The 12,361-nt window shown below is 61.5% G+C and overlaps 1 protein-coding gene across 15 annotated transcripts in view; it reads left to right on the top strand.

Annotated features, from left to right (window-relative positions):
* ADGRB2 (adhesion G protein-coupled receptor B2) overlaps window positions 1–10,944 on the top strand; it is a 37,376-nt gene extending 26,432 nt beyond the window's left edge. For 3 of the 15 annotated variants that reach the window (XM_021095795.1, XM_021095793.1, XM_021095794.1), the window contains 14 exons: window positions 56–159; window positions 267–369; window positions 1,068–1,218; window positions 1,401–1,470; window positions 1,828–1,894; window positions 2,033–2,118; window positions 4,575–4,746; window positions 5,055–5,150; window positions 5,446–5,485; window positions 6,155–6,771; window positions 9,461–9,496; window positions 9,796–9,894; window positions 9,995–10,051; window positions 10,454–10,942. In XM_021095795.1, the coding sequence (XP_020951454.1) occupies window positions 56–159; window positions 267–369; window positions 1,068–1,218; window positions 1,401–1,470; window positions 1,828–1,894; window positions 2,033–2,118; window positions 4,575–4,746; window positions 5,055–5,150; window positions 5,446–5,485; window positions 6,155–6,771; window positions 9,461–9,496; window positions 9,796–9,894; window positions 9,995–10,051; window positions 10,454–10,639 (1,884 nt within the window). In that variant the 3' untranslated portion in view covers window positions 10,640–10,942. Of the gene's footprint in view, window positions 1–55; window positions 160–266; window positions 370–1,067; window positions 1,219–1,400; window positions 1,471–1,827; window positions 1,895–2,032; window positions 2,119–2,423; window positions 2,523–4,574; window positions 4,747–5,054; window positions 5,151–5,445; window positions 5,486–6,154; window positions 6,772–9,460; window positions 9,497–9,795; window positions 9,895–9,994; window positions 10,052–10,453 lie in introns of all 15 variants that reach the window. The other 12 variants (XM_021095791.1, XM_013999097.2, XM_021095787.1 and 9 more) reach the window with 10 other exon arrangements.

Genomic DNA, 12,361 nt, shown 5'->3' with positions numbered 1-12,361 from the left:
CGAGGGCACCCCTGCAGTTGCCCTCTCCCAATAACTCTCTGACCCTCTACCCCAGACCCTGGAGCTGGCCGGCTCCCCCTCTGTCCCCCTTGTGATCGGCTGTGCTGTGTCCTGCATGGCGCTGCTCACTCTCCTTGCCATCTATGCTGCCTTCTGGAGGTAGGTGGGATGCCTGGTGCGGGGGAGGGCCAGGCGGGAGGTGGCCGGCCACCACAGATTGGGCAGGACAGCCAGCTCCTCTGTCTCTGCCCACCGTGCCCTCCCAGGTTCATAAAATCTGAACGCTCCATCATCTTGCTGAACTTCTGCCTGTCCATTCTGGCATCCAACATCCTGATCCTTGTGGGCCAGTCGCGGGTGCTGAGCAAGGCAGGTGCAGGCTCACAGGGGTGCCGGGGTGTGAGACTGGGGCGAAGGCGGGAGGGCAGAGGGTGTTTGCAGGTGCCAGTGCGTGTATTCGTGTGTATGAAACTTAGGTGACAATGTGTGTCGGCGCCGGAGCCGGGTGTTGGGTGAGGGTGTGCGGGGGCGACTGTGTGTGTGAGCACACACGAGGGCATTGGGAGGGGGCATGTGTACTCCAGTGACGGATGTCTGTGTACATCTGTGAGCGTGTACGTGAGCCGAGCGCCTGTGTTCACACGTGTTGGGTGGCATCTGCAGCCACGTGGGAGCCCGAGCAAAGCCTCTTGCCTGTGTCTGATCTAACAGTGCTGGCTGTGCCTTGTGCGCCTTCGGCCTTCCGTGCATAGTGCCAGGTGCCAGGCGCCAGGCCTGCCCGGCCGTGACGTAGCAGGTGCTCTAGTTTGCCCCCTCCCTGCCAGCCCCGTCTGCGCGTGGGCAGCCTGCCCGCCCGCCTCCTGGATGCCGAATGCCATGTGCATGTCACCGGGCCTGTGTCGTGCTGTGTGTGGGTGCAGGAAGATGGGGGTGCCTGGCAGGGCTCTGTAGGGGGCGGAGCTCGGGTGGGCAGCCGTGGCAGCGCCCAGCGGCGGGCGTGGGAAGCCTGGCGCCTCCTCCCGGGGCAGCTGCTCAGGGCCACGCCCGCCCTCTCCCTCTCCCTGCAGGGCGTGTGCACCATGACAGCCGCCTTCCTGCACTTCTTCTTCCTCTCGTCCTTTTGCTGGGTGCTCACGGAGGCCTGGCAGTCCTACCTGGCTGTTATTGGACGGATGCGCACCCGCCTTGTCCGCAAGCGCTTTCTCTGCCTGGGCTGGGGTGAGCAGGGCCCAGGCTGGACCCTGTCACTGGGCCTTGGGGGGCAGGGGAAGACAGTAGACATTCATCTTTGGCCCTGGTCCCACTCTTTGGGCACAGGGGTCAGCTGGGCTGGGGGTCTGGGAGGATGAGGGACCCCGAGGACAGGCGGCCATCTCACTCTGGCTCCTCCGCTCCCCCAGGTCTGCCTGCCCTGGTGGTGGCCGTGTCTGTCGGCTTTACCCGCACCAAAGGATACGGTACATCCAGCTAGTACGTGGGCCTCCCGGGGAGAGCAGGGGTTGGGGGGTGGTTAGTGGACCTGATAGGGCTCTGGGCTTCTCAGCCTGCCCTCCTGGCCCATGCCTGCTGTGGGACTTTGGGCAAATTCTCCCCGTCTCTGAGTCTCAGTTTCCCTGATTGTAAACGGATGTGTTGGGATTGGATAGTCTCAGAACCATTTAGCTCAGGGATCAGCCTTATTTGACCCCGGGGATAGCCCCAGGGCTTGGGTCAGAGGGGAGATGGAGGCGGGGTGGGACCTGGTCGCTCAGGGAGCACCGAGGGATGGAGTTTGAGGGTGAGAGCGCGCCCACTGGGAGTCTGATACCCCGTTTCCCCCCACCCCAGCTGCTGGCTCTCTCTGGAGGGTGGCCTGCTTTATGCCTTTGTGGGCCCTGCGGCTGTCATTGTCCTGGTATGTGCCCCTTCGGTGTCCTGGGAGGGGCGGGGCCAAGGGGAGGGGCATCTGCCTCCTCCCCCGGGGCTTCCCCTGCCAGGAGGGCCCCTGGTGATCCTGTTCCCCACCCCGCCCCGCCCCCTTCACCCGCCCCAGGTGAACATGCTCATTGGAATCATCGTCTTCAACAAGCTCATGGCTCGCGATGGCATCTCAGACAAGTCCAAGAAGCAGAGGGCCGGGTAAGGGGACAGGGGTCTCTGTGACGCGGCCTCATGGGACGTGATGTAGGGAGGGAGGGCCGAGGCCACTCTTGGAGGCTCAGGGCCTGATGGTGCAACCGGGGCTCCCTGACCTCGGTGCATCAAGGGTGCAGGCAAGGTGGGCACCTGGTGTGCTCGGCTGCAGCCCCTCGCCCACCCTAACCCGCCTCTCTCTCTCTCATCTGCCCTCCCCCTCCCACCCCACTCGGGGCTCATGCTGCCCCATCTCCTCCCACTTCCCATGTGTCTCCCCCCTTCTCCCATGTCTGTGGCGCCCCCCCGAGGTCGGAGCGGTGCCCCTGGGCCAGCCTGCTCCTCCCCTGCTCAGCGTGTGGAGCGGTCCCCAGCCCCCTGCTCAGCTCAGCCTCGGCCAGGAACGCCATGTTAGTTGTGCCCCCGCGGGGAAAGGGGGGGCGGGCAGGGGCTAAAGAAGGGGGGGCAGTGGCTGTGGTGGGGGGAGGAGGGATGTCAGCCCAGAGTCCGGAGAGCTGGCCCTGCCCACTGCCACGCGCTCTCAAGGGCTGGGCATTGTGGTGGCGAAGGGGCCCCAGGGAGCGAATGTCTGTGCCTTTCGGAAAATGCTAGATTCCTGTGCCCACCCCTTGCTCCCCGTCCCGTTTCCCCCCCACCCCCACCCCGGCTTATGTTTTATCCAGGCACAGCCATGCACTCCTTCCTCCAGCCCCAGCCTACAGAGGCTCATAGAATCTTCAGCCCTTAGAATTTTCGAGCCCATAGAACCTTAGAATTAGAACGATAGAATCTTAGAATAAGACAATCAGAAGCTAAGAATGTTAGAATGAGTGAATCATAGAGTCTTGTCATCTGTCATAGAATCTGAGACGTAGAATTTCAGAGGCATTGAATCTCACAATCAGTTGGAGGACAGAATCTTGGAGGTAGGGAATTATTTCACCGAGATGTCCCCTGGCAGCTGCGACTCTTAAAATCCCAGACGCACAAGAGTAGAATGAATGCGTGAACCCACCAAGGCTTCAGGCCCAACCGTCCCCACTTCCACAGGGCCGGAAAGCCATCTGAGCCTCCCTGACCCAGTGGGGGCCCAGCTTCGTCTTGCACACCTCTAGAGTCAGGGAGCTCCCTGCCTTGGGGAGGCAGCTGGCCCCATCTCTGGAAGCTCCACGTGGGCGAACGCTCCCTCGCACTTGGGCTGCCGTCTGCCTCTGACCCAGTCTCTCAGGGCGAGCAGTTAGGAGCTTGGTCTCAAGAGGTGGCCAGGTTGGGTTTGCATCCCGCTCTGTCTCTGTCTGTGCAGCTGGGCACACTAACGTCCTCATCTGTGAATTGGGGTAATAATCCCCATGCCTGTTTGTTGGAGTTGTTTTGGTCACAGTGTGACTAATGTGTGTAAAGTGTTCGCTGTGGGGCCTGGCAGAGGATTGGTGGCTAATCTTTGGTAGCTCTTCTGACTGTCGTGAGGTCCTCTCTTTAGTCTTGGCTCTGCCCCCAGGGCCGGTGGAGACCACTGTGCCTGCCTCCTGCCAGGCTCAACAGCCCCAGACCGCTCTTCTGAGGGCAGATCTTGGCCCCCTGCCTGTGTCTCTGCCTTGTCCAGAGCTGTGCAAACCCCCGTCTGACTCTCCCACTGGCAGTGTTCATGAGACAGGGTGGGTTGGGTGTGGCACCTGGCCCAGTAGGGCAAGGCTGCCTTACTGTGCCCTCGTGGGTTGGCACTGGTACACGGATGCCAGGGCCTCTCTGCCTTTTTTCCTCTGTCCTCCCTTGTCAAGGAGGCAGGGGATGTGTGGGTTTGGCCCTGACCCTGGCTTTGAGCGTCTGCCCCAGCCACAATCTTTCTGCCCAGGGGCTCTGAGCAGCCCCTGGGAGCTTGGCATCTCCTCCTTGGGCAGCCAAGGGGGAGGAGCCTCTGCCGCCGTGGCCCCCATCTTCTCCCTAAAGATTTGTGCTTTGTGATGTGTGTCCTCCGTCCTCTCTGCCTGTTTAATCTTCCTGTGCGTCTCTGCCCATCTCATTCCCTCTCGCCATGTCTGTCGTCTCCCTTCGTCTCTCTCCCTCTCCTCCCCTCCCAGAGTCTCGGGGGAGGCAGCCCCGGCCTGTGCTTCTGTGCACATTGGGGCTGAAACTCACAGCATCTGTAGCTGTCTGCCTCCTCCTCTCCCACTGTTTCTTTCCACCTTCTCCATCTCTGCCCCCTGATGCTGCCTCTGGCTCTCCCACTGTGTCCGTGTCTGTCCCTCCCATTTCTCCTGGTCCCCCAGTTTTTTGCTGTCTGTCTTCGTTCTGTTTCTCTGCCTCCCGCACCTCAGCCCCTCTCTGCTTGGGGACATTACTGAGGTCTTGACATTTGGGGCCCTGCCGGGTTGGGGCAGCTTCAGGGCCCCCGACTGCCTGCAGGCCCAGGCTCAGCCCTGTCCCCTGGAGCCACCCTGACAGACCCTCTGCCTCATCCGCAGGGCCTCGCTCTGGAGCTCCTGCGTGGTGCTGCCCCTGCTGGCGCTCACCTGGATGTCCGCCGTCCTGGCCATGACAGACCGCCGCTCCGTCCTCTTCCAGGCCCTCTTTGCTGTCTTCAACTCTGCGCAGGGCTTTGTCATCACGGCTGTGCACTGCTTCCTGCGCCGAGAGGTGGGCTGGGCCTCTCCTGCCCCTGTCCGCCCCCAACCACGCCGGTCCCTCGCTTCTCCCCACTGCACAGATGGGGAAGATTGAGGCCCCGACCAGGCCCCAAGCTGGGCATCCCTTGCTGTGGAAGCTGATAGCCTGAGCGGCCTTGACCTCGGCCTCTGCCTCCTGGGGCTCCTTCTCCCCTTTGCTAGGCTGGATGCGCTTCTTTCCTTCCACACCCGCCTGGGTGCCTGGGGTGGGAGGCAGAGCCAGCTGTGGCCAGGGGCCCTGTGGTGGCCTCAGGCCCAGCGGGCACCTGCCGCCCCCAGGTCCAGGATGTGGTGAAGTGCCAGATGGGCGTGTGCCGGGCTGATGAGAGTGAAGACTCCCCCGACTCATGTAAGAACGGGCAGCTGCAGATCCTGGTGAGTGAGGAGGCCTGGGCAGGGCACAGGTGGGTTCTGGGTGCCACCTCCAGCCCGCTGCCCTAGACCCCTCACCTTCCCCATCCATGGCAGGGAAGGGACAGAGACCAGGTTTGATTCAGGCTCAGCCACTGACAGCTGGGGCTGGCAGAGACCATGCCTGGGGCCCCTCTGCTCTTGTGGGCAGTGTGCTGTGGACGAAGCCTCTGGGTGGGTGGGGGAGGCTGAGTGCCCCCCACTCCATGATACATGGATTCTCTCTTTGCCTATCTTTTCTCTCCCTCTCTGCCTATAGTCAGACTTTGAAAAAGATGTGGATCTGGCTTGTCAGACAGGTGAGTGTGCCAGGGCAGAGCCAAGAATGGCCCCAGAGAATGGCGAGAAGGGGGGGCCCCAGCCCCATCATGGGAGGCCCTGACAGGCGTCTGGCTGCTGGGTCCAGCTGTAGAGGCAGACAGCCCTGGGTTGGCTGTGAACACCCCTCGCTGTAGGACTTTGCGCAAAGAGCATGCCCCTGGAGTCTCAGTGAACTCACCTGTACGGGAGAGATGGCTGTCCTTCGGGGGGGGGGGGGGGGAGCCTTCAGTGAATTAGGAGATATCAAGTGCCTGGCAGGGTGCTCGGCGCAAAGGGGCTGCTCTATCTTTGTGTCCATTCCATGATTCTTACCAGCATCTCCTTCAAGTTCTGCCTCCCGGGGAGGAACTGCCCAGGGAGCGGGGAGGAGCAAGGCCCTTTGGCAGCCTTGGAGCTGTGGGGTCAGAGGTCAGGACCTGCACCCAGGCCCTGTGGGAGCTGGGCCTTGGCTCTGTTCCTGGTCCTGCCTTCCTGGGAGCCTCTGGGATAGCCTCCTTCTCAACACCTGTGCTAACCGCGTGCCATCACTCCAGGCCCCCTTTCTCCCGCCGTCCAAGCTCAGAGGCTTGGTGCCTGCCTGGCCTGGGCAAGGGCATCTGGGGGCGTCTCCCTCCCCTGGACTTACCTTCTTCCACTCCCGCCCCCAGTGCTGTTCAAGGAAGTCAACACTTGCAACCCGTCCACCATCACGGGCACCCTGTCCCGCCTGTCCCTGGATGAGGACGAGGAGCCCAAGTCCTGCCTCGTGGGTCCCGAGGGCAGCCTCAGCTTCTCGCCACTGCCTGGCAATATCCTGGTGCCCATGGCAGCCTCGCCGGGGCTGGGGGAGCCCCCGCCCCCCCAGGAGGCCAACCCCGTGTACATGTGTGGGGAGGGCGGCCTGCGGCAGCTGGACCTCACATGGCTGCGGCCGGCCGAGCCGGGCTCCGAGGGGGACTACATGGTGCTGCCCCGGAGGACTCTGAGCCTGCAGCCCGGCGCGGGCGGAGGTGGCGAGGATCCCCCGCGGGCTCGGCCTGAGGGCACCCCTCGACGGGCCGCCAAGGCGCTGACCCACACCGAAGGCTACCCCAGCTTCCTGTCTGTGGACCACTCGGGCCTGGGGCTGGGCCCTGCCTATGGGTCTCTACAGAACCCCTACGGGATGACCTTCCAACCGCCCCCGCCGACACCCAGTGCCCGCCAAGTGCCCGAGCCAGGGGAACGCAGCCGGACCATGCCCCGCACCGTGCCTGGCTCCACCATGAAGCTGGGCTCCCTGGAGGTGAGGGGCTGTCAGCAGGACTTGAGGGTGGGACCCCTGCCCTGTGTGCCTGAGTCTCTCTGAGTCTCAGGCAGCAGCTGGGAAGGGACAGCTGGCAACTCCTGCACAAAGTCCTGGGGAGCATACCCACTGGGCATTTCTCCTCCCTTCGTGCCCACGGCGGCTCCAAGGGGATCCTGGCTTCTCTGAGCTCCTCAAATGGGCTTGGACCCCACGTGCTGAGGGTGCCTGCTCACGCTTGCCTTTGTGCCTGCTTTGGGGTGACCGGTTAGGATGGGCCCTCCTTTAAGGGGCCTGTGGCTGAGGCCTGGTGCTGTATTGCTAGGGAAGCCTCATCGCCAGGGCCGAGCGCCTGGCCTCCGGGCCCCGCAGACCTGAGTTGGGATCTGGGCACTGCTGGCAAGCGGTGAGATCAGGAGCATTATCTCCCCACTGAGACCCTTCGCCTTAATCTCTCTGAGCCTCAGTTTCCTCCTTTGTAAAGTGGGGAATGTAGCAGCCTCTTGGTAGACTCATGGCGAGGACTGATGGACTAGTGTTAACACATTTATCTCTGTGTGGAGCAGATGGAAAGTGCTAGATAATTGGGGATTGCTGCTGCTATCAGCCCCTGGCACTGCCTATAGGCCTGTGGTAATTGCCCCCGTCTTCTTGAGCAAATGTAAGCCCCTCTCTTTCCCTGCCTGTGTGTTTTCTGTGGCTCCCCCACCTTCTCTCTGGCCTCCTTAGGCCTGTTCCCTGCAGGGGATCAGTTGCAGCAAGCAGGTGGTGGTGGCCTCCTGTAGACCTCTAGAATATTCTAGAACTTTCCTTAGAGGAATGCGGGGGGGGGGCGGGCGGTGGATGAGGAAAGGGGCAGGAGTCACAGCTCAGACACCATTGGCTGCTCATGTTCGGCCCCAGAAACCTGCTCCCCATCCTCCGCACAGAGAAAACTAAGTTAGCAGCTAGAAGGTCTGCAAGTTTAGTTTTTCTCCCAAAATGTGTCTTGAACATTTGGTGCCTGCTCCTGCCACAGATGGCAGAAACAGGAAGGCATCACAAAGACAGAAAACGCGACACAGGCACCGGGGAGGGGAGTGCTCAGCGTGGCAGGTTTTGTTCTGTGGACACCTGCCCATGCTTGGGCCACCGAAGAGGGGCCAGCGCTGGGCTCCTTGTGTGGGAGGTAGCAATAAACGTGGCAGCGTCTTAAGGGGGTCAAGAATGACGTCCAGAATTCTGGTGTGGGCAAGTGTGATGGGGCGGGGGCGGAGGAGCGAGTTTAGAGCAGTGGAACTTGGAGTCTGTTTAGTCGGGCGTAGCCATGTGTACATGCCCATGGGCATCAGGGAGCAGGGAGAGGCGTCCCGCTGCCTCCAGAAAGTACAGTGTGGCCAGTAACAGAGGGGACACGTGTGCACATGGTGAAGGGCAGGGGAGGGTCCAGGGCAGAGTGAGAAGGGCCTCGAGTTGCAGAAGCCGGGGTGGTTGGTGGAGAAAGAGCAAGCAGGGAGGTGGAAGGACCTGGGGAGGGGGGTCACAGATGCCAGTGAGTGTGGGTGCAGGCCGGGGACTTGGGAGGTCTAGGTGATGGTGTTAGGGGCATCCTTGAAGCCTATGGGACCAGTCCTTCTTCTCCCTGGACTTCAGTTTCCCCAGCGTTAACTGGCAAAAGTTGGTCTGTGGTCTGGTGCTCCCGGGCCAACATTCTGACCTTAAGGCCTCCCTCTCCAGCCTCACTGGAGGCTTTGTAGGGTGCTGGGGCCTTAAAGGTGGCCTTGGGTAAGTGAGGGCCGGGAGAGGCGTGAAGGAGGGAGGCCAGGGAGGCAGGGCCAAGTTCAGCAGGAAAAGGAGCAGGATGTGGTCCAAGGCAGGTTTCTGTAACCCTGCGTCCTCTATTTGCAGGAAAAGCGGAGGTTTCCAGGGAGAGAGGAGCCTGTTGGTGGCAGAGAGGATGGGGCAAGATTGGGCAGGACAGAGGGGTGGAATCCAGGGCTCGGAGGAAGGAGGGTCTGCCCTGTGATGCCCTGGGGGATCTGTGTCCTTGCCACGTTGGAAGTCTGCATGGCGACATGTGGCCTGTGTGTCGTCAAGCTCTACGCTTGTGTCAGCTTGTGTGCCCCTGGTGGGCGTCTGCCTCAGGCTGTGGCATGTGTGTGTGTGGCAGGGGTGGCAGAAATTGTGGGCCTGGGGCCTGAGCCACGGGCCTGTGGCGATGTGGCATCTTGGTGTCTCCTTTCCCAGGCCCCAACCTCGTTTCCACAGCCTCAACGGCTGCCCTTTAGGGAATTCTTAACTCCTGGGCCTGAGTTGGGGGAAGGTGCAGTGGGCAGGTCTGGGGGACCAGATTTTCCATCTCCTAAAGCCCCTGCACGTGGTAAAAAATGTCCTTCTCAGAGTTCCCATCGTGGCGCAGTGGAAATGAATCTGACCAGCAACCATGAGGTTGCAGGTTCAATCCCTGGCCTCGCTCAGTGGGTTAAGGATCTGGCATTGCCGTGAGCTGTGGTGTAGGTCACAGACACAGCTTGGATCTGGCGTGGCTGTGGCTGTGGCACAGGCTGGCAGCTACAGCTCTGATTAGACCCCTAGCCTGGGAACCTCCATATGCCGCAGGTGTGGCCCTAAAAAGACAAAGGACAAAAAAAAAAAAAAAAAAAAAAAAAATTTCCTTCTCCTTCACTGTCTCCTTGTTGCTCTTTCCCAGAGAAAGAAGTTACGGTATTCAGACTTGGACTTTGAGGTGAGTGCTACAGCGTGTGTACATATGTGTGTGTGTGTGTGTGTGTGTGTGTGTGTGTTGGGTTTTTGGGGTGGGGATTGGGGTTTGTGTCCCTGGAGGGTCCCCTCCTAAAATCAGCTCAAGCCCTGGTGAAGAGTCTGCCCCCACGACATCCCCTCACCACCCATGCCCATAGCTCTGTTGGGGGGAGGAAGAGCCAGGCCTTGTCCTGGAGGGGCCAGCAGTAGGCAGGGATGTGGGGACCCAGGTTGCCGAGTGCCCTGCACGGAGCTCCGCCTCTGACACCCCGTGGCTCCCAGAAGGTGATGCACACCCGGAAACGGCACTCGGAACTCTACCACGAGCTCAACCAGAAATTCCACACTTTCGACCGCTACCGCAGCCAGTCCACGGCCAAGGTGAGGGCTCCGCTGGCGACTGCCCCTGCCCTGAAGCTCAGGGCCTGAGCCGGCGCAGTGGCCCCTGGGGTCCTACCCTGACCCACGGCCCCCGTTGCAGAGGGAGAAGCGGTGGAGTGTGTCCTCGGGTGGGGCGGCCGATCGGAGCGTGGCCAGCGTAAGTGCCCCCGGCCGGGTGGGGGTGAGGTGAGCTCCGAGGCCCTCGTTCCCTCCCCGCCCTCTTCCCTGGCCTGGACCACCCCAGCCCGCCGCACCAAGGGCCTGCCCATGGCATAAGTGACAGCCTGGGGTTTTCAGGAGGTTGGGGGCTGTTGGTGGGAGGTTCCACCAGGATCTTGAGGAGACAGTCCCAGGAGGCCACCCTGAGTCTAGGGGCCAGGAACCCAGCCCTGAAGCCAAGCAGATCCAAATTTGAACCCACTGTGGCATTTGATGGCTCAGTACCTTTGGGCCTCACCAGCCCTCCCCGGGCCTCCTCAGTTTGTTCCACTGTGCAGTGAGTGAGCCCCTATTGGCCCATCTCCACGGGCCCTTCCCGCTCCCCCCCGCCCCCCCGCAGGAGAAGCCTAGCCCAGGGGAGCGTCCTGGCTTATCCCAACAACGGCGACATCAGAGCTGGAGCACCTTCAAGTCTATGACGCTGGGCTCGCTGCCCCCCAAGCCCCGAGAACGGCTGGCCCTGCACCGGGCCGCCGCCTGGGAGCCCACAGAACCACCCGATGGCGACTTCCAGACAGAAGTGTGAGTGCCACGCCGGACTGCCCACTGCGTATATAAATATATATATCTCTCTATTTTCACACTCCACTTTGGAACTACCCAGGAGCCAGCGCCCCCTCCCCTTTCCCGAGGGCTGGGCAGGGAGGCACAGTGGACTCAGCCGGGCTGGGGGAGCCAGACACAGCGTGGCCAGGGGGGCCAGGGCCCTTCCCTATTTCTCAGAGGCCTCTCAGCCCCTAGAGCCCCCTCTTCGCCCCCGGCCTGTCTGTCCCTGTCCCGGCTGGGGATGGGGGAGGGGAACTTTGTTGGGAATAAACTTCACTCTGTGGATTTTGCTGCTGAGCTGTTTGCTTCTCCCAGGGGAAGGTCCAGCCCTGGGACCCCCAGCTTTGTTCTTGTGTCTCTGTGGTTCAGCTCGCTTGGTCTCATCAAATTGTGATGGGGTCAGGCTGGCCCGATTGGGAGGGTTGGCCTGGGCTCTGACCCCAATCTTTGTCCCTGCCTTCCTGAGAGACCCTGCGCATACCCTCCCCCTGTTGGGGCCTGGAGTAAGCACATGGGGAGTGGGGGGGTGGCCCTTGGAGCAGGACTTCCCCAGTGGCTGCCTTTCACTGGGACCCAGAGGCCAGACTGCTTGGACAGGAGCCCAGGCAGAGCTTAGTGACCTCAGTTTTCCCCTCCGTGCAGTGGAGCTGGTAGCAGTATACCTCACAGGGTTGTTAGGAGGATGGAACACATTCACACATGTAGAGCGCTGAGCGAGAGCCTGGCACAGAAGGAGTTCTTTAAGTATTAGCTGGTGTCCAGGGCATGCGGTCTCATGCTGTGCTGTGTGCTAGGAGCTCCACACACTTGGTCCCCAGCCCCTTGCAGCAACCTTGCTGGAAGGTTTTAGGTGGCCGATTTTGTAGATAAGAAAATGAGGCCAGAGATGGGAAGTGACTTGCTCAAGGCCACAGTCAGAGGCAGGGCTAGGACCTCACCATCATTAGTGCCTCCCCTGGTAGGACCAGAAGCCTGAGCTCAACTTCCTGGGACCTGCCTTTCGGGGCCACAGGGCAGTGGCTGGGAGCTGGGTGGTGGGGGAGCCTTAGGTCCTAGGGCTCAGGGTGGGTGTGGAGTGGAGGGGCCAGGCTGGCTTGGTGCCAGAGAGCAAGGGTGGGAGATTCATTGTGGGGCATAGTTGTCACACACGCGAGTGGATCCTACCCGGTTCCCAGAAACACACAAAGAGAGCGTGTAGGATCGGTGTGGAAACGTCTTGCCGTGGCTGTTCTGTGGTCCGGCAGCTGGAGTGAGGAGGCTGTAGGTGCAGCTGCTGGTCTGGTGATTTAGCAGTACAGCCATCTCTGAATCCCTCGCCAGGGACTCCGAGACACAGTCGCAGGTCCGGGGAGAGCGGACCGTCTCTGGGGGTGGACATGTCAGAGGGAGGGGTTAGGTTCCATAGGAGCCTGGATAGGGGAGAAAGAAGGGACTGGCTGCTGGGGTGGGGCTGGGGGTCACAGCTAATGGCCCCCTGGAGGGGCTGCAGGAGGGATGGCCATGGTGGTAGAGGCTCCCTCAGTCTCCTCTGAATCCTGCCAGCTGTGGGCCTGGTCAGAGGAGGGAGCAGGTGCCCGGCCCCCAGGTGGTCACTCATCACCTGGGCCTCCTCCCCTCAGGCAACTCCAGCACCTACGGGTACAAAGTACTCACTCAGACACCACCTCACTTGAGTCTGCAAGGTAGGTATTGGGACTCCCCC

This window comes from Sus scrofa, chromosome 6 (genome assembly GCF_000003025.6).
Source record: "Sus scrofa isolate TJ Tabasco breed Duroc chromosome 6, Sscrofa11.1, whole genome shotgun sequence".
NCBI classification, from domain to species: domain Eukaryota; kingdom Metazoa; phylum Chordata; class Mammalia; order Artiodactyla; family Suidae; genus Sus; species Sus scrofa.
This window is presented reverse-complemented; position numbering and strand designations above follow the sequence as displayed.